We start from the raw sequence: 22,262 nt of genomic DNA on the forward strand, positions 1-22,262 counted from the left end.
GGCAAGTCGAAATTGAAAAAAAGTCAAAAACAAAATCAACCCTAGTATGAATCACTGGCCGATGGGTGTACGTGGAATAGCCACAAAGGGTGAAGTCCGAAACGTTTTATAAATTTCTCGATATCAGATGCAACGGCCAGTATTTACGGCTGCGGAAATACAAGTGCGGCTAGAGAGACGGAAAACGCAAGTTGAGAAGTATATTCGGCAATAATAATGCGAGGCACGTCTCAACAATGGCCTCGCGTGGATATCACAAACTGTAATTACCTGTCCGATAGAAAATTGATGTAAAACGAAAGCGATTCGCGGTGTGCACTGCAGTTATCCTCGTGATCAAAATCCGACGTCGCAGAAGCGAGACCCAGTATATGGTAGAACCTGCCTCTTACCTCCGGCAATACAGATGAGATATGAGAAGCTGTAGAAGATGCATGTGAGCCCCAGAGCAGCGAAGTGCTTCCGGTGGCATTCGTGTTCCTTCCGGGATGCACACTTCTGACATTTATGAACGTATGCAAACAAACAAACGTCGTTTGGTGATAGTCACTGGGTGAAAGTTAGAAATACAGAAGCAAACTGTGAATGTGATCGATAATCCACCGATTTTCGGCTAAAATTTTAAGGGTGAAGTTATAATCTAACTACAATTTAGATATGGTACAGTGTACACTGGAATGTATAACACATTGACGAATTTTACCGTATTTTTTAATCATTTATCATTTTTCCATAAATTTTTTGGAGTTTCTGTCAAAATTTTTTTGTGTAAAGAGTTCGGTCTTCTCGAATAAGAAACTCGTCTTAAGGTAAATCCTCGGAAACTAAAAAAGTACATGCAAAGGCCCAAAAAATGAGACGTCTGATTTCTTTTTGGTATGAAAAAGTATATCGTGGAATTTCTAGAGTGAATTCAAAAGTGGGATCATAATTGAATCTCGAATTTCCCGCGTATATTCTATACTTCTCATATCGATTTAACCTCTCGAGTGCAGATTTATTTCCGGATCCATTTGACAGTGAAATATACGTTCGACTGGTTCAAATTTTTACTACAATGGACTTGAAGAGATAATCGTGATCCTATTTTCAACTTGCTCTAAATATTTCAGAATATTCTACGAAATAGCTCTTTATTCAGGCAAAAAAAATTTCTTTGGCCTCTGCATCTACAGGACTTAAAATTAAAGGACCAGTAAGATTCAATTCATAATTGTGATAGAATTGATGAACACGTCTCTCGTAAATTCAGAGGGCTTCCAAACTCTAGCATGCACTAAAACGTAACTCAAATTGCAGCCTGATCGAAATCTGATCTGAACTTGACGATTAAAAGTTATAAATTTCAATGTCACCGTTTTCCATTCTTCTGAACCTTTTTCAGATTCTGCATATCAACACCCTCAATATTCGGAATTAAGGCACCAAAGTCTAAGACATCGAATGTTCTTAAAAAAAAAAATGTCCCTTCTTTACTGTTTTCCAAGCAATCACCAGCATAATTTTCAAATCGTACCCTGCTAGAAAAGAGCTCTATCCGATGATGCGCTAGGTTGAATGGTGTCGAGATTAAAGTGGCGAGCGCAAAGTCAAAGGCTTAGCTGGACTAGAACCAACGTAAGCATGAGTATGAATTATGACTTTGAGCCGTACATGCGTTATGGAGTCCGGTAGTCTGCACACAGAGTCCTGAATTACACTGTAACTCCATCTACATATATGGTCATGGATATATACATATGTAATATACGTGAGCAAGGAGCATGTGGGTGTACAACCGCATAGTTCTGCGGGTAAACCGAGACAGCGGAACCATTTCAAGAGCGGATGGGAGAACGGAACTCGCGTCACGAAGGGCCAATTGTTTCCTCCGCTATCTTCCGAGCAGAGTTCCACCCTTTTAGCACGCATTTGAATCGTCATCAAGGATAAAAACGACGAGGGTACCCATCCGTCCGACGGAGTAGTGCCAATCTGTAATTTACGATTAAATTTCTCCTGAAAAGACAGGCTTCGAGCACTCATGAGATTTGCTCTCCACCTGCTGCCCGAGGTATTGAGTGCATTTATGAAGATCACGTTAAGGGTTGGTGCACACCGATCTGCGGCCCTCCAACCTTTCAACTAAACTCATGTTTCGAAAGCCCGAGCCAGCTGTGCGCATGTTACTCGTGACAAACTAAACAGCCAAAACATATCGGATGACTAGTCAATTCCGCTAAAAAAATTTTACAGATTGGTTACCACCTACAGAAATTGGCAAAATTTTCATAGTTACACTGAATGGATCGAACTATCCGGTATGATGCCACTCGGTGGTGATGAAACACACATTTTGCGCTCAGTCCCATGAGATTTGATGGTGAAATGATGAAATGGCAGCTGATCTGGTTTTCGATTACGAAGTACACCGAAATCTCATTTTGGCGACATTTGTTACCGATATTACGCGCATGCCGGTAATGTATGGGTGTAATGTCGGTAAAAAATTACCGGCATGCATGAAAGGTCGGTAACAAATGTCGCCAAAATAAGATTTCGGTGTACTTCGTAATCGAAAACCAGATCAGCTGCCATTTCATCATTTCACCATCAAATCTCATGGGACTGGGCTCAAAATGTGTGTTTCATCACAGCCGAGTGGCATTATACCGGATAGGTCGATCCATTCAGTGCAACTGTGAAAATTTAACCAATTTCTGTGGGTGGTAACTAATCTGTAAAAGTTTTTTCGAAATTTCGAAAAAGTAAAAAGACGCTCCACTTTTTGCCAAAATAAGTCATCAACTGCCCAAGTTTCACTCTGCTCGCTTGAGCGGTATAGGAGTTTTGCATCCCCGCGTTTTCGAGTTGTACAACGGGTCTTTATAAGCACCTTAAGTTCTAAAAACCGTCTCTCGGTTGAAATGTGAAATATCTCTCACCCGGATCTGTGACAGTCCCGGCAGATGATGCTAAGCATTTTTTCACCACGGTCGTCAGTCCTACATATTCCCGGGGGTTCTTTCAGATTAAACGACCGTTCAACCCCTGGAATATCTGTGTAGTTGCTTGAACGTAATTTATACGCATGTGTGAATAAGTGTGTACGCCTCGCGTTAGGGTGGCATGAAAATTTTTGTATCTCCTTAGATTTCTCCGTCCCTTCCCGAGAGTGAAACGATCGTAACCCAGTGCCGCGATGTAATCCAATATATCTGAGACCAGCGATCAGCAACACAAAAATGATTGCGACTGGTACACGACATGATCCTTCGGCAGACCTTCGCAAGGATCGAGATATCTCGGCTATGCCTCTTCTTCGCTCTCTCCTTTTCACTGGCACGTTCTTTTTCGTTGGAGTTATGAACCGCTTGCCAAAACTCTGGATCTGCCACCACCTTCGTGGTACATCCTCGACAGTGTTGAGGTTCTATACAGTGACGATACAGTTGGCGGTGGAGAAGAATTTTATAACCACCCGATACCGATAGCCGCTTAGAAATTATACTTGGAATACGAAGCGAGGAGATCCGTCTAACGACTACCTGGCTCAAAGATAAGCTTTTTGCAGCCAGACCCGACTTCGTAATCGGCTCAAAAAAAATAAAAAGAAAAAAAGAAGAAAAAAGTTAAGGGAAAACGGAATGGAGAAACAGTAAATATGAGGCACAATCCAGAGGTTGGAAAGATGTAGTCAGCCAGTGACCTTCCGTATTGTAGAACAATGGAAATGATTATTTCATCTACGCGCGAATAGACGCTGTAATCTTCGCTTGCACAAAGCAGGTACTCCTTGGTTACTTCGTATGAGTATATATTATTTGCAAAGATGGTATCAAGAACTTGCCTTGTTCTTCTTCGTCTTCTTCTTCTTTTCATTTGTTTTGCTGAGACCAGCTTCTGGCATTTACGACAGATAAGACAACCGCAGCTTGTGTGTCTGACCTTAGTCGAAAGGACGGTACGGCATTGAAATCCTTCGCTGAGAATCTACTTTGAAACTTTCAAGAAAACCCCAATATGACGAACACAGCAAGTTGTACACCAAGTTCTCCTTAGAATGGTGTTTTTATTTGATATTTTGAAAAAGTGTCATCAACGTATTCCATCTTGAGAACGATCAAACAAGCTGCGTCCATGACTGTCAAGTTCTACTCTAAATAAAAATGCTGCGCAATAAGACGATCCAACTTCCACAAAAAAAAACTTGGCAGACTCTTGGTCTAACTGAAAGAGACTCGTGTTTCTACGTTTCATTAGATTTTATGTAAAAATTAAAATCAATCAAACTGCACGACCGTATCATCTAAATTTTAAATGTTGCAACTTTCCAGATTTAAAGACTTTCCTTCCACACTCGAGAGGAACCACAATCTGGTCTCAGAGAAAAAGTCAGGCTCCAAGTCACGTCTGATTGTTGCAGGAACAAGCCAGCATTGAAAAATCCATAGATCCATGGATGACAGCTTGCGAATAACCCCAGCTCGCGATGGTTGATGGTTATGTGAAAATAACATCGACACGGCCCTTCGATTCATCCATTGTCTCATGAATATGCACACAAGCCAAATGTCGAAAAGCTCCTCGCGCATAAATAACTCGCGGATTCGCGAGTCACCGATATATTATCTTCCGCGTCACGAGGGGCAAGGCGGATGATGGATCCCTCTGGTGTTTATTAACCTACGCCGACGATATAAAGATTGATATAGGAGGCTTTTCTTCTCGGACCCGGGACTTTATCGACGCTTAACTGAGCGAGATTGCCGAATGAAACCGCGCCGCACGGAAGCCAGGTAAGGGATTGGGGTGAAAATTATCGTTCATACCCAAACAGCGAGGGTGTCTATAGCCCCCGTGAATGAAGATATACCAACGCGAAACCGGCACTGTGCTCCGAAGGTTTGGACCCCCTTTAAAGCTCCCGATGTTCTTTTGCTCCCTTCATTTCACCCCGGCTCAGCTGCGCGCTTTCGCGTGTTTCCATCCATTTTCGTAAACGTTCCAAGTACGTCCGGCCAATATCTCTCCAGTCTAGCTCCCCTTCTCGCGGAACAGAGGAAGCTTGAATAAGCGTTAATCGACGCGCCAACGGACCGATCCCTCGTTCGTTCCCCCAGTTATACAAGCCGTGTTGTCTCGGAATTCTCAAACCACGTTATTTGCGGCCTGATAACCCCTTTCGGATTCACGCCAACTTCTTTCATTCAACTGTAACCTTTTCCACGGTTTTCATCCCCTTTTTGAACCTTGTCACTTGGTTATACTCACTATGGTTTTATGTATGAAATATGGAAAAGAGGAAAGATCCATTAAAGGATCTCTAAAGAAAGACGTTATTTGCACCGATGGTAGTGATTCCGAATGAAACAGCATCCCATTATAAAGTACGGATCGTTGAATTTGCTCAAATTCATTTCATCACATAGTACATGGAATAGTGTTGACCTCATCTTCACTATGTCGTTGGTGTAAATAACATTGTTGGAGATTTTTGAACAGTTTGTTTTTCTCTTCCTAACTTTCGATTCAAACGATTTGGCTGATTCATCCTAGAACTCAACTCAAGCCAAAGAAAGCAGAAAAAATTGTCCCAATTAGATGACTGGAAAAAACCTCTTAATGAGGAATTATTCGTACGAACCCAAGTTCCAGTTGCATCAGCTTTGAAAATTTCACTCTGTTGTGGTGCATATGAAATACAAACCGCATTTCTGAAGCCTAATGCAGAATATATCCAAAATACGTGCCTTTAAGTAGTGCGGAAAATGAATTGAAATTTCGAAGGATCAAGTGACTGCGAGTAGAAGAAATAGGAAATAAAAATAGCAATTTAACGGTGGATGGAGGGAGTGGATGCCGTGCAGGCAGCCCAGGAGATGTTGGGGTGACGATGAGGATCAGGGTGGCAGCAGAGATGGTTGGTGACGTGCCGCAATTCCCAACAAGACAGTCGTGATTCGAATCCGGAGAAAAAGAAAAACAGCTGAGAGACCCTTCACCGCTCCGATTTCCTCGAAAAATTCTGTTGGCTCTCCGTCTCCTTGTGTTATATATACCACGCAGCTGTGTCTATACCTATATACTCATTGAGGGTCGTCCCAATGTTCTTCTCTTTATGTTTCCGAGTTTTTTTTTTCTTTTTTTTCCTCCTGACTGAAGTCGAAGCGAGAGTGATATATGTTTTCCACTTGCCTCACCTTCGTATTGAATTCACGGACAGGTGCTAATCGAATTGGGTTAGAAATTTCCCGAGCTTACTAAGATTACATCCTGGCACCAAGGGAATTCGATTGATTCTACGATCGTACGGAGGAAATTTGGCGAGGTGCATGCGTGTGTATGCCGAGGACTCGGAAATGAAGGGAAAGGAAACAGGGAGAAGGGTAGGAATCAGCGGTCTTTAGACTTCCAGCAACCCTGGCGACATGAGGAAATATCGTGAATTCCAAAACGGGAGATCAAACAGAGGGAAAATTGGAAAGCGTAAGCCGCAGTCAGTTTCCGCTTAGTGCTGCGGTGACCGAACGGCGTACAATATAATACAATATAATTTATCTAGTTTTGCTGGCTCCACCATTCACGTAACAATTATTTTCAAAATCCTGAATTATAATCACTTCGCCTCGATGAAAACTGCGTTACATGATTTTTTCAGAATTGGAAATACTTGAAATATAATTTCTTGATAGCAAAAAATTGAATAACTAGTAGCATTTTTTCGTGCTATGAAGATTTTTTAACAATACGTAAGTAGGAAACATTAAAATTATAAATAAAAGATTGCATATAGTTGTAGGTGCTTTATTAAGGCCCCGCTGACCTGGCATGTCATATATATATTTCGTGACGTCAGAAGCGGGGAAATTGGGTGAAAAAGCCTATACGAATCCTGCGATAACGAGAGTATGAATCTTATTTGGAAATATTTTAAATCGTAGCTTGAATAATAGTGTACGTGTGAATCTCAGTCACTGCTCAGGCAAATCGCTGATAATGTTTATAATAAACAATGATGAAGTGAATAAAATCACGCGACAACAAACATGGCCGATCGGAGCTACCGCATGTTGAATATTCACTGATTGCACCGTTCCACAATTTCTTTCACCCTCGCCAGGGAGATTCACACGTACAAAAGCACACACGTTATCCGGGAAAACTTATACTATCAGTTATTTTTTTGTAAACATGGCTCGATTCGTATACGCGTTTTTCATGTGACAGCAGCCCGTTTATGGTCCACAAGAAGTATGTTTCGATCTGTAACTGACATCATTGGTTGGATCTAACAGAACAAGCCAATGAAATCAGCGGCCTTAGTTCACCGTTCAACGTTCAGAGGCGCTGCACATATTTATGACGTCACGATTTGATATTTTCAAGACAGGTCAGCGGCACCTTAAAGATCGCTTCAAAATGGTTAAATTTTAGATTTCTACAACATTTCCAATAGTTTCGTTCGATTTTACTCCAGGATTGCTAATTTTATGCAAATTTACTGGAGTACCATTGTTATCGGGGAAAAAAAAAAATAATATAGTTTGTTACGATGAGTGACGTTGCAGAAAATGGTAGTCTTCCGAGTAGAATGAGCCATTGTGTAGCAAAATCGAACCAATCTGCTTGATTTTTAACCACTTCGCAATAGTTTGAAACGAAGTATTGATTACCCAGTAATAAGCTTCTGTTTAAAGTCCAATTTTCGAATTTTTAAAAAGGTTTCTTAGCTCACGAATACAATAATTTAGTAAATTGTACTCAATTTACGACTTTGTCTCGTAATAAAATCAATAAAAAGTATCGAAATTCCACCTAAGACTCGCAATCGATCCGCTTGAAAGCTTTGCAGTCCATGCAAGCTTGGATTATTTGAAAAAAACGTTTCAGAGATTCTCAGTTCTCGAGCCCGAACTCCGTATCGAATCGAGACGTCGTCGTTAATCTTTCCTTGTTGTTACTTCCAGACGATGTACCATGTTGGAATCACTCGGAGCATGAAACGTGGAAACCAAATATATGTACGATACGTGAAACGCTGGTTTCGACGCTAAAATATCGGAAGACCGTTGTTTACAAATAGTTGCAGCCTTGCCTTCCATTCTCATTCCACTAACGAAACGAGCCGTGTGATCTTCGGATGAAAATTTCTTTCACTGAAGCCAAGGACAGCGAAAAGTTCACATTTTGTGCTTCCTGCCGCTCGTCTTACGCTGTTGGGGGTAGATTTTAATCAGGTGGATACAAGAGTCGCCTAAACTAACAATAAGACGACCGCGAAGACCCGCCTTCCTAATGGATTGCCACACCACGCTGCATCCTGCTTTCGAGATTGCACGATTTTTGGCGTGGGTGCAAGATCGGAACAGTTTGAACCAAAAATATGGCAACTATTTTGAAAGATTCAAATATTACCGCGTCAAACTAGACGTTGTAGCCCAGTCAAAGTAAGTTTGAACTCAAAATATTCGGTTCGTGGCTGCATTTTGGTTTATCGGGGTTTTCCAACTCCGGGAACTCGGATCTGAAGACAGTTTTGAGCTGCATAGTCTGGGTTTCGAAAAAACAGCCATATTTTACATTTTATTGATTTTTCTCAAAAACTGCTGTCAATAGATGAAAAATGACTTGATCATCGTGTAGGGCGGAAAATTCTACATCGAAATATGTCCTCACGTGTCGGAAACGGAGTTAGATTAACAAATGAAGAGAAAAAAATATTTCACCAAACTTTCCCAGATGCCATCGATAAGTAGAATTTCTATTTTATTAATTTGTTAATCCGACTCCGATTCCAACACGTGAGGACGTAACTCGATGTAAAATTTTCGGCTCCACACGATGGTCAAGTAATTTTTCATCTAAGGACAGCAGTTTTTGAAGAAAATGTAAAAAACGTAAAATTTGGCTGTTTTCTCGAAACTCGACCATGCAGCTCAAAAATGACTTAAAATTTGAGGTCCTGAGGGTCGAATACCCCTATAAACAAAATTCAGCCACGATAAATCGGTACCCTTCAAACCCTGTAGCAATATTATTTTAACAACATATAATTATCACGACCCGGAAACACTATTTTCACAACTGGTATCATCTTGTAAGGGATCAAAGGTGGATTACGTGACGATCTGTTCAACCTCTCCAAAAATTGCGTCAAGTTCGGTATATTTATATTCAGATGTATGCGTATAAAATCTATTTTTCACTATTCGCTTATCATACGTATCTTTTTTATAGAAAAATTCTGTTCAACTTAGCATCACACGTGGCACAGAATTTCCATGTAAAGTCAAGCTTTAATCATTTAAAAATTATCATATTCGGGGTCGATCGATACATTTTAGATGAATGTGTGTGCGACGAATGAATGTATTACGTCAATTCAGCCAGCTGTGAGAAATCTTTAAATTCTATGTGCCAATAATCTTGATTCATGTCAACCTGATTTATGTTAAGCAACACTTTGATACTAAATGAGGCTATTCGTTACCGGTATTTTCTTTGATTAAATAATCAAATGGATAAATCTTCACATTATAACATATCGTCGGCGGAAAATAAACTGTTTTCTTCCATTTTTCACCGATATTCTAGCGTCCCTCACTGACAAGCTTATTTCGAACGGGGCTTTTACTCATTAGTGGAAATGTCAGGCAGAAATTTGCGCAATTAGTGTTAAGTGCAGGGTCCGCTGTAACGAAATTGCAGCTGTAACGGTTCACTTCGAAACTGATGTAATGGTACAACTTGCACTGTTGGAAAATTTTGTCGGAGTTTTACTAAAATTGCAATTCAAGTCTCGTCCTCTCACGCAAGATAAATTTACTTTACTTTTTTCAAGTATTCTTCGAAAACTGATCTTTTGAATTTACTGTAACATTATCGTCAATTTATTACTTTGTATTTGTGCCTTAATTTCAATAAATTTTTGTATTATTTTTACAGTTATGGACTGAAAATTTAATGGACGAAAAAAAAAGTAGATCAGAACGGATGTATAATTGATGTTAATAATATAATTTACAAAATTCTTTCTTCTTTTTTGGGCTTTGCTGAAATCTGATATTGTTAAGTATTTTAGACACAATTTCTACACGCGCAGCTTGATTAGATTGACAAGAAATTTCAAGAACTTCTAAAAACTGTTGAGAAACTTTTTAAATACAGTATAGGTATGACGTACTATCAAGTAAAACTAAAGTTCATAGGGATGAATTTAGAACTCAGGTTTGGAAAATTCGAAATCTGACTACGGAATTTATGCGACATTTCTCAATCTAGTCATGAGATAATCGAAATCGTAAAGTGAAATTAATAGAGATGCCTATTAATTCTTTTTGTTATGATAGATTTTTAATTAAAAATAGACCGTGATCAAATTTTTTTGTACCTTTATCACGTAAGTTCAGCAGTATGTTTAGTAAATTCACTTACACTGGTGCCTTGGTACAGACCAATAAAGTTGATTTTTACCCAAAATTTTCGTTTTTTCGCTGTTATTTCGTAAATAAGTAAACTCACCAAAAAAATGTAAATCACAAATTTGTAAAAGAATTGAAAGATTTAAATACCAATCTAAGTTACACTTGTGTCGCAACGGGCACTTTTGTAGATCGTTCAATTCTGAGTAGATTGCGATTTGATTCCATGTGATAGTACAAAATGCCGCAAACATACAGAATTTTGGAAAAAAAGGATTTTAATTTACGTGTATTTTAGATGCTAAATCTTTTCACGCTAAAGGAAATTACTTAATAGTAATTTTGAGGGTTGTAAATTTCAGGAAATTTTTATTTTGACATGTTCGATAAAATTTTAGGTCAAGAGTGAAAAAAAAAAAAGAAAAAAAATGGTCTTCTCAAACGAAGCACCCTAATATATATATATATATTTATGTTTGTAAGGACAAGAAACGATCCGTTATTTGTAGTATCATGACTATTACTCTGAGGATCTGACCTAACTTCGAAGGAAGTTTGTGCTGCTTTGGAAGTCGGAGATTTTTCCGTCGGATTAAAAGTTGATAAATTATAACGCCATTAAGTGTATTCAGCTGGGCTAGACTTTCTCCGCCTGGCGTTCTGCACGGTAACTTTTTTCTCCTCCCCTTTTCCTTGTTCATTGGATTTTCTTCATAGGAATAACAAGTGTATATAATATCAGGAAAGTTTAATGCAGCGCATAAATATCGACTTTCAAATTAACTCTGCACTCTTGACTTAGGGAACATCAAGCGATAAACGGTTTACAAAACAAATTACAAAAAACATTGGCTCGAACTGCGCATCCGGTAATGTCGATTATTACATCCCTCAATTCCAGGTATCACAATTCGTGGTTAAGTTTGTTCTTTGAAAACGTTGATCCGTCCAATATCCTGTGTAACGGGAAAAATTAACCCTTAGCGGCCACACGGGGTACCTAGTAACCCCAGGCTCAGAAAAAGTGAAATTAAAGGTCTAAAATATGTATTTAAAAGCTAATAAAACACAAAAACAGAAAATTTTATGAGTTGTAATTTTTTTCATTTTTCACCTCCAGTAATTTTGCAATACATATATGAACAGTTTTAAGAACGTCATCTATAAATTGACCGATAAAAATCATTAGAAATGTTAAAGAACTTTTCAAAAAACATGAAACAATCGGTTAAAAGTCTCAAAACATTCATACATCTCGTACAACTAGGTTTTTCAGCGTGAGGTAATGAGTTACCCTAAGGGTTAAAAAAATGATAATAAAAAAAAAAAAAAAAAAAATGAATTGTGAAAAACAACCAGGAAAAGTGTTCTTTCATTTTTGGTGTTTGTCCAACTTTACTTTACCGGTCACTTCACGTGTGTGCACGGTACACACATCGCAGTGAAAAGGCAAATAGCCAAATATTCACTCGTCCTCTGACTGGGGAGAGAGATAATATATGTAAATAAATTCGAATGTTCGTTTTCTACGAGTGTAACATACGTGTATAGTACATGTAGCCGCAGGTACGCGTGAACATCAGGTCATGCCAGAAAGTTGTTCGACTCTGGGATGAAGTATTGCAGAAATTTGAAACTTTTATTACAATACCAGAAGCACACAAAGGAGGGAAGAGCACAATGCTTGTAGCGATAACGCGCTTCTATCAAACCTGGTGGTAAAAGCGAGGAGACGAGGCCAACTTTCGAACGAAGACAGCCTGAAACGATTTATGATAAGATCGGTGATAGTCGCAAGCCAAGTTTTATTCGACGGTAAGTACGAAGCTTGTCTAAGGATTTTGGGACATTTTTATAATTTGTGTAATACTTTCGGGTAATCCAGGTATTTGTATTTTAATCTCTTGTCACAAAGAAACGAATTCGTGCACAAATTTGATATAAAAAAAATTTTTAGCGGTTGATTTTCGTGGCTTATTTACATGCGCATAAAATATAGTCGTGTTATACCGAGAGTTTGGCTTTAACTTCCACTTGCGTTGATCTCTTCAAAAAGTGTTGAAGCTTTACCTTTAATGTAATTATTCCCAAGTATATCGTGTGTACTCAAAACAAACGGAAATTTTCAGCCATTTCGCGATAAGGCTTGAAAGTGATATTATAGGCGTGCTATTATACAGGAGAATTTTATCAAAATTTTAACTTCATTATACGATCTAAGACTGGGTTTGTTAGCACATGCATAAAATAGTAAAATCAAAATACGTATTGTCTCGATGTAATTTCAGAAATCATGCTTTAAGAAGAAAATTCGCAGTAGCAAATAGTTATCGAAATTCTGAAAAGTGTAATTCAATGTAATTCATGGAAGAAAAAACAAAATCAACTATTATATGAAACTTTTGTAAAAATCACATATATCCATAAAATTCCGTTTGGTCAGATTATTTAATGAGAAAAAAGTTATACTACCATAAGCGATGGGCATGAATGTAATCACCATTTTATATGTCTGACCTGTTTCGTATTTTATTTTCTCCACGCTGTTACACGCTGCAACTTTCTTGCGAAGAAATGTGCTTAACAGGTAATTGCCTAACATAAAATTACTAGCGAGCTCGGTGAAACCAGTAAGTGAAATTTTTTGTAAGCAGATTATTTTCTGGCTTCCATATCCTTACAGGATCGAATACACTGCAGTAAAACAAAATATATATATATATATAAAGAAACCTGCACTTGATTCGAGTGAAACCAGGCTGCGGTTCATAGCCCGGAGATTAATTAAAAAAGCTTTTCAAGTTTTTTCAGATTCATTCAAACAGAGCTGATGTAATAAAAGTATAAGAGACTTTACGTAGTTGACTACAAACAGGCTGAAATGTCCAAAGCAGGTTTTGTACTGTGATATTTTTCTACGCAGACGACTCGTTAAAAAGAACGTTAATACTTTTCGTAATCAACCGTAATGAAAAGATTAGGTAGGAAAAAAAATCGAGGAAAAAGTTAAATGTCTTTTCCTTGACGAAATGAAACTATATCTATACTGACTGGATACGAGAAGCACTTCATTTTCACCGAATTCTGCATACATGGACTCACCCAATCTCGATTGTCACTGGAAAACAAAACCACCTCATTTTTATATAAATTTAATAATTATTTAAAGAAAAAAGTTTAGTAATTCAATGCTCACAAGCAAAGAATCTTATTCCAAAAAAATTGGAATAAAATTCTGTATTAATAATCAATGAGAAATCATTGAAAATTATAGAAATCTGAAACATACAATGAAACGTCTGTTGAAAAACGAATTTCTCAATGTATAAGTGGAATAATTATTTCATAGTTATTCTTTGGGTTGATTTAGAGTTTTATAATTACAAAATTTCAACGGATTTTGATGCCCCTTAAACTACTCTCACAATTTCACGACATGTGTCGTCACGAATTTCCCCCTCTTCGATGTTTAATCTGTAGGTGCGTAGCGTCGTCATCATACGGCAGATATAGACGGAACGTGCTCTGCGTAAGACCGGCAGACGCAGCTCAGTAAATTTTAAACTTATCATCCTGTTATAATAACTACATCGAAACATTCTGGTTCTGTGTGAGTTACAATTTTGATTAAATTTGTTCAAACGAATCGTTTTTGAGGCTGTGAGCCGAATTTTACTGAGTTGCATTTATATCGAAACATTTGTTTTACCGCCTAGTTTTCTCTATTTGTTCATTGTTTTATATTTTGTGTAGTCGTTATTCTACAATTATCAATTTATGTACTTGTATTAATGTATCTCTGCGGTGATCACCAGTTTTATTCTCAATCGTTTTACTGTATTATATGTTCGTCGTTAAACAACTTTAAACTTGTCGATTCGTATTCGAGTCATCTTATTATATAGCTCATTGTTTCGCACCTTTGGTGCTATCAATTGTTATTCCGATGATTTGTTAAGCATTTTATACATTTTCGCATTCTTCGCATTCCGCAGTATCCGTATATCGCATTTCAACGTAATTACCGCAAAGATTGGCTTCTCAATTATGCGCATTAACCTGTTGTTACTATATTTGTTAATATAAATTAGAAATCTGATTTACTATGGCACTTTTCTTTGGTTACTCCGCTTCTGAGAGCTCATTGCTCAAATAAATTATATACCATTTCCTGAATATTGTATCTTTCACTCTTATTCTAAATAATAAATACTTCGCAAATAAACAAATATATTAAAAAATTAAGATTTCTTGCAATTCCATTTGAAATATTGCAATCGAGCGTTGTTACTTTTTTCGGAGTGAACGACTTCTCGTATTTTACCATTTCTCTACATTCACTACGCGATGTTTCGATTTGGTTGTATGATCAAGTTCGTGTAACACCGGGATGTGAAACATGCAAAATCAATATGTCGTGAATTAATTCCAAGCGCAAATAAGGCCTGACATTAGCGAATAATGACCCCACGGATCATTGGTAAATTATTGTCACTGTACACGGGTGGAAAATGAAAAGATCACGAGTTAGGAGGAGAGCAATACTAACCAGTCCTGGACTACACACGATGATCAATCTGAAATTCGTTCCATTGTTCAAAAATTGAAATCTAGTTACCGAACTTCAGGCCCTCACTTTACTGATTAGAGACAAAAATTACACTTTATAATACAGAACTTGAGTGAACATTAATTTATCAGATTCGGTGCATAAAAAAATAGATTACAGATAATTATTCATGTATTGAAATAGTTTTCACTTTATAATAATTCACTGTTATTTATTTTAAAGACAATTCAGTCCGGTATTTTTTACTCGTGTGTTTAAATTGCCTTTTCCTTACGTCTAACCGCTTTTTTCTAACATATTTCGCCATTTCGAATTTTTTTTCGTATCGACGATTTTTTGATAACTAACAAAAATTGAACCGAGCGATTGAGGAGCAGAAATGCGATTAAAAGCTAAATCATTTTCAATCTAATGTTAATATTCTCAGATCGATGAAGTAAACGTTCACAATCAGAATAAGAACGGAAACGTATTTCAAGATCCATGCGGGGTTACATCGATATTCTCCGAGGTATTAGGGAAGATGTCAATCGAATAAACTCTACCGCGATAAGGCAAAGCCAATTTGTTTAGCCAGGCAGACATTGGACTCGGAATTCCGAGCACTTTGACATCGGTTTAAAAAAAAAACCGTATAATTTTTCACCCTGGATGTATTTGAGGGCAGAAACATGACGGCTGGGAAGTATAACGGAAAGTTTTGATGGCCGTGACCGCTGTTGCGCTGCCACAACACGAGTCGGTTCACCTAATGGGAGGAGAAGAAAGTGGCCATTAACAAGTTGGGAGTATCGGGCCGGCAATACTTCCGCATTTGTGCGCCCGGCATCCCCTGTGAAAAATAACTGACCATACTTTCGTGAATTTTTCAAAGATATATCTCATGATAATCCACGCTGGAATTTTCTCATCCCTCTAGCGCCCTTAACGTTTCGCATCCGTCTTCCCTCGGGGAGAAACTTTCCGCGTTCCATAAGCGTAAGACTTTTGTCAACTTGACAAGCTCCGCAGGCTGAAGTAATGTTGCGAGAAATCGGCGTGTGCGGGATGATAATTAATGCCGGAAGCAGAACTGAGGCAATTTCACCGAATCGAGATTCCCTCTCGCGCTGCCTCCGGCCGACGAACCTAACAAGGCTGCAAACAACTGGCTGCCCTATACGATTGAATCCCATGTACCGTTGGTTTAACCCCTGTTTCTATGTACTCCTATACTATGTCGTCTGCCATCAATTAATTGATCATAAATTCACACGGATTGTCCGTTGTTTAATTAATTAGTACCATAATTCTGTCGCGGAAACTGATTCAAATATCACTTTTCTTCTTTCCAAGTACCATGAATTCTGGAGGTTGTGAAAAGTTCGTTATTGAATTTGCTGTTTGAGCATAGAAAACTGTGTTTTATATGATCAATTCATAGGCAGCAAGTAAGAACATTTTTTAGCAAACCCGGTCGAATGAGGTGATTTTGTTTTTCATTTCTTCTCAAAGTCTAGTCAATCGACGATGTTTACTGTATTAATTTTTCATTTCATAGATTCACTGTACATTCTAAGGAAAATGCAACGTTTTTTGAAGACAAGAGTCTTTTACAAAGTCAAATTGGACTTACGCTGTGCCTTTAACCTCACGACAATCAACTGGTTTGCTGAAAAATGAACCTATGTGCTAACTCATACGTATATCGTCCACGAATTAATGATGTGATCCGTGATTTTGGATGTGTGAAACAGTAAATACCACCAAGAATTTTTTGAAACCATCAGATCTTACGATAGGTGCTCAGAAAGTACCACTGCACTCCATCTCACGTGACCTAGAAGAGTTCTTAAGTAACGGAATAAACTGTTCGTTCGCACGAAAGCTGCCCAGATTCCAGAAACTGGAACCATGATGTAAAGAGACTACACACACTGACGGTCATGTCAGCACGATGTTGATGGCGGATTTTTTTCTAGAGTATGTAAGTAACGCAGCCGGTTGTTGGTGTGGTAAAAATTCTTAACTCACCGATCGTAGTGAGCACCGTAAGAGAATACAAGAATGCTTTTGCGAAATTCCACTCGTAGTCAGGCACCCTTTGCTCTGTGACGCCATCATGTTTGTGCGCTGGAGCTAAAGAACCGGCGCTTTGGGAGGCCATCATGTCTTCCATTATCCTTTTCACAAGCTGATCCTGGAACCTCGCGATCTCTTGTGCTGCTAGCCGCGTCCAGTTTTCACGATACAGGATGTTTAGGTTCTCCGTAATGTCCCACATGTTTTCCACCGTTCTCGAACGAGCCTCGTGACTGACCTGAAAACACGCGCGAGGTTCAGAAACTGTTGATGTACCTTAAGGTGCTTATAAAGAAGCGTCGTACACCTCGAAAACGCGGGGATGCAAAACTCCTATACTGCAAAAGCGATCAGAGTGTCACTTGGGCAGTTGATGCCTTATTTTGGCAAAAAGTGGAACGTCTTTTTACTTTTTCAAAATTTGGGAAAAAAATTTACCGATTGGTTACCACTCACAGAAATTGGCCAAATTTTCACAGTTGCATTGAATGGATCGAACTATCCGGTATGATGCCACTCGGCGGTGATGAAACACACATTTTGAGCCCAGTCCCATGAGATTTGATGGTGAAATGACGAAATGGCAGCTGATCTGATTTTCGATTACGAAGAACACCGAAATCTCATTTTGGCGACATTTGTTACCGATATTACGCGCATGCCGGTAATGTATGCGTGTAATGTCGGTAAAAAATTACCGGCATGCATGAAAGGTCGGTAACAAATGTCGTCAAAATGAGATTTCGGTGTACTTCGTAATCGAAAACCAGATCAGCTACCATTTCGTCATTTCACCATCAAATCCCATGGGACTGGGCTCAAAATGTGCGTTTCATCACCGCCGAGTGGCATCATACCGGATAGTTCGATCCATTCAATGCAACTGTAAAAATTTGGCCAATTTCTGTGGGTGGCAACCAATCTGTAAATTTTTTTTCCAAATTTTGAAGAAGTGAAAAGACGCTCCACTTTTTGCCAAAATAAGGCATTAACTGCCCAAGTTTCACTCTGATCGCTTGAGTGGTATAGGAGTTTTGCATTCCCGCGTTTTCGAGGTGTTACGACGCTTCTTTATAAGCACCTTAAAGAGAATCTGGAAAGACTCAACCTTTTCACTCAAGGTCACGATAAAATTACACGCTTAATCCTTTGGTAGATGTTGTATTAGCATAAAAATAGTTTTGCGATGTTATGTCAACAATTTCAAACTTGCACTTTATGGGGTATAAGAACCAGATTCTTATGACTCATTTACGAAACATTGGACCCCGGTTTCGGCTTCGACACCTTCGCTAGGTTGGGTTGTTTTCGAACCCCAGTACTCAATTTGTCGTTCTATATTTATCCACTGGATCGTCGTAAAGGAGATTTAGCACCGATCCAACGGATTTGGCAAACCCTTTTCTCCTTGAACTCGCCAACAATAGACACTAAAGTCTCTTCTCAAGCTTTGCCATTACGATTGAAAGACTCTCCTGGACAATCGTCCTACTCAACCACAATAGGCAGAACAAGATAGGACTGATCATACGAAAATGAGGTCCAATAAGGAAATGGTCTAGACGTAATCTCGGGTTCTTCATGAATTGATTTAGGCTCTTTCTGGGAAGTTTTGTCAGGATCTTGTGCAGAGTGAGGGATGGAAAAAGTTACTTTTTGTATGTTGACGATTTTCAATGTTGAACACGCGTCCTGCGTCTTTCGATAGAGAATTTTTATTTCTTAAATTCACACGGATTCGCAATATCAAGTGTCGTGCCGACGGCTTTACGGATTTAATGTGCTGTCAAAAAATTCGATATCGGACCATTTAATTCAACTGAAATCCTTGTCACTTAAGCTAAGCGTAATCAAGATACACTCAATGATTTATAGGTCCGCTGGAACGTGTTGGAGTTCATATCAGATTCAGCGTAAGTTGATTGCTCAATTTCGAGCTAATTTTGACGAAAATAGCACGTGCTCATGTGCGTGCAGCTTCATAATAATACATGACAATGAAAAATGATCAGCAGAACAAAAATCGTTTTTCAACTTGCCTTGACGGCAGGATAATATTTTATCGAATGATTATAGAATGGGTGAAGAGTCTGTTGAAGAAAAATAGTGCACTTCGTTAGAATTATTTCGTATTCAAATTTAGGTGAGAGTCTTCACTATTTCGTATCTAACATTCGTATCTCATCGTCAGGAATGAATGGGAAGTCTGAGAGAACTTAATTCATGCCTAAAACGAAACTAAAATCTCCGATTTTCACGGAAAAAATAAAACCTGAGCCTTTTTGTAAAGAATATTCGTTCATTCAATATTTTAAATAGTTTTCCGCATTTGTATGAAAGAAGAAACGAATTGATTAATGGTATTGTCGAAAGAAATTAACTTTTTAAACTGACTTTCAAGCTCTGGTCACAAAATCTGATAGAATCTAACGTTTTTTAGGGGGACCAATTAAATACGAGAAAAATCACTCATTCTGCATATTTTACCACAAGTGCCTAAAAATTTCGACCACATTCAAAGTTTTTTCTAAGTTACTAAAAACTGTGTAACCAAAATTCACCAGAAAAAACATTCGCCCGACTACAACATAGAATTTCACGTTACGCAAGGTGCTCAAAACTTAACGAAGTGAGCGATTTCGACTATTCATGAAAAAGTGAGATAACCAAGGAAACGTGACTGACCTGCTTAAACCATGCGGTGGTGTTTCGTCTCATGGGTTGATTGTTGTTGGCGATGGTCGTGGCCAAGGTTCGTTGGTGCAGACTTTCGCTGCCACCCTCAATGGCGAGGAAAATGAAGCTACCGAGCAGCGTGTAGGCGACAAGAAGCGCGCATATTCCAAGATTAATGACAAATCCCTTCAAAAAGGAATGATGGCTCGCCTTGTCCGGCACTCCGCCAAAGCAGAGACACTTTATCGGCCTCTGTTGAGATTGCGGAAGTTCGGCTTCCCTCTTTAACGACGAAGTATTTCCGTTATTGGCAGCCTTGAACCCCTCGTACGCCCGGTAATGGCGGCTTGTATCTTTTTCCATTTTTTTCAACCTCCGCTCTCACATCTGTCCCAAATGGTCCGCCACCCGCTGACTGACAGAGATATTCCGCTTCTCTTTAACGTCTAGCATTTATCGCAAAGGAACTCTAATCTCTACTCGCTTTTCTCTGACTCCGCGACACCGTTGCAATAAATTCCGCCATCTTTCAAGCGTAATTGTTCACGGAAAGCTGCTCTCTCCTCCGGCGAGATTGCAGACCGTCACCGCATGTTTACCGCAATTCCCATCAAATTTCACCCCCGATCAACGTATCGATCTTTTAATTTATCCGCGATCATTCCTCGCTATTCTCCAATCGCTCCTCGCAAGGACATGTCGTCGATACCTTCCCGGATGCACTCGTGAAATTTTATGCTTTATACCCGTTTATCTCCATCCGCCGAGGGTGTTGAGAGCCCAATTTTCCTTTACAGCCAATTTCACATCGCCTCGAACGCAGGGTGGAATACAGGGGTGATTAGTATGGGCTGAGGCGAGTCAGTAATTTGCTTATATCTCCCAAAACCCTAAAATTGGTTCCCGCCTTGGGCCAGAGGTTTTTTACCCACTTTCCAGGCCTCTTCAACGGTGCCTAAGAAAGGCGGTCAGCACTCAGCGTCTTCCTGCTTCCGGCGCTCGGTGGTAGTTCAAATCTGTAAAAAAAAGGAGGAGAGAAAAATGTAATTATCTTTAAGCAGGTTTACTTTCCATTATTTTTAATTTTTCACCCTCAAAAGCAACGTTTCGTGTGTAACGTTAAATCGATACGATCTACCGCAGCTATGCCTGCGTAACTATGCTTACAAACAAAAATCGTAATTGCGAGTCTCTCTTTCGCTCGATCAAAGAGACCGATGTTACTAATTTCCACAACGTGACAGAAAATCGGTTTCCATTTCCGGGGTGTTAATTGCATAGTCACTCTGACTCGAGTCGGTCGTCAAACGAGATATTTGAAGGGTTGATTTGGAGGGTTGGTCAACCGATCGTCTACTCAGCGGTAACTTCGAAAGCAATTGCTTATCTTCTGGATCACTCACCAAAGTCCATAGCCACTATTTCGGAGCCAATATTCCCGGATTCAGTCAACCTTTCGCTGGCCAAAATTACGCTTTTGAAGGGCCAGCAATAACCATCTCGCTGTTTGATATGTGTCAATGCAATGCGGTAGTTTGATGAACTTTTTTTTAAATCCATGTTGGCAACGCAGTTGTATCTAGTTCCTACGTTTATTTGTTTTTCTATATATTTCTTTCACTACTCATGTCACAGCAATTTTTAATGGCTATCCCAGCTGGCAAATTTCCTCGCTAAAGTTTTAATACCATATAAAATTTTCGTGATTTTTGAAGCAAGCGTTTCATCTTTGGACAACTTGAATGGAGTTTTGAATTTTCGTTTGTGTATCCTCTCGGATACTTTGTGATAAGGTAATAATTGTGGTGGCCATGAGAATGTAATGTTTTATGAATTTTCGAAACTGCGATCAAGCTTTTCGTACCGCTATCTCAGTTTTTCCTGCTTACATAACTTAAAGGTTATGTTATGGGTTGTTTGTACCAAATTATGTATTCCTGGTTCGTTACCTTCATTGAGAGTTATGATCCTCAAACGTGGATCACGTTACTGAAAATCGCCGCCAGTGGAGAGAGAAATATTTAGCTTCAATTCCATTTCTGACGAGAACGAGAGCCGCAGGCTTCACCGTAAAAATCTATTGCCAATGAAACTTCTTATTTTTCGCAATATCTCAGAGAGAAAGTTTTCCGGTTTCGCTGCAAATTTCGTAACTCTACATCGCCCTCAATATTGAGCAAAGTTCCAGCTTTTCGCGTTTGTGAAAATCAAAATATCGCCGTTGTAATAATTTTACGCCCCTCTGGAGAAACATTTTCTTGGATTAGTGTGAACCGGAAAATTATTCCACACCGAACATCCGGTAAATATTTCAGCCCGATTTACATGAAATAGGTTTTTATTCAGACGAGCGTAAACGCCTGAGTCGAACGAGCAGGTAAATACATGTTTTAAATTGTGTCGATAGATATGAAACCCAATAAATATTTTCCTGTAAATACATGACGCACTTGACAATAATTGGAATGAATTTGAAAAGCAGATTGCGAAAGTAACGAATTTCTTTCGCCATTTTTAGTCATTTTTCACCTTCCGAGAAGCGTATACAATAT

The 22,262-nt window shown here is 38.9% G+C and overlaps 1 protein-coding gene across 1 annotated transcript in view; it reads right to left on the bottom strand.

Annotated features, from left to right (window-relative positions):
* Positions 1 to 20,331, bottom strand: part of LOC124406943 (TWiK family of potassium channels protein 18-like) — a 66,155-nt gene extending 45,824 nt beyond the window's left edge. Inside the window, exons 1-2 of the mRNA XM_046882664.1 lie at positions 19,720 to 20,331; positions 16,987 to 17,272 (exon numbers count right to left, since the gene is read on the bottom strand). Coding sequence (XP_046738620.1) covers positions 16,987 to 17,272; positions 19,720 to 20,073 — 640 coding nt within the window. The 5' untranslated portion in view covers positions 20,074 to 20,331. The remainder of the gene's footprint in view (positions 1 to 16,986; positions 17,273 to 19,719) is intronic.
* Between the last annotated feature and the right edge of the window lie 1,931 nt (positions 20,332 to 22,262).

This window comes from Diprion similis, chromosome 6 (assembly GCF_021155765.1).
Source record: "Diprion similis isolate iyDipSimi1 chromosome 6, iyDipSimi1.1, whole genome shotgun sequence".
NCBI classification, from domain to species: Eukaryota; Metazoa; Arthropoda; class Insecta; order Hymenoptera; family Diprionidae; genus Diprion; species Diprion similis.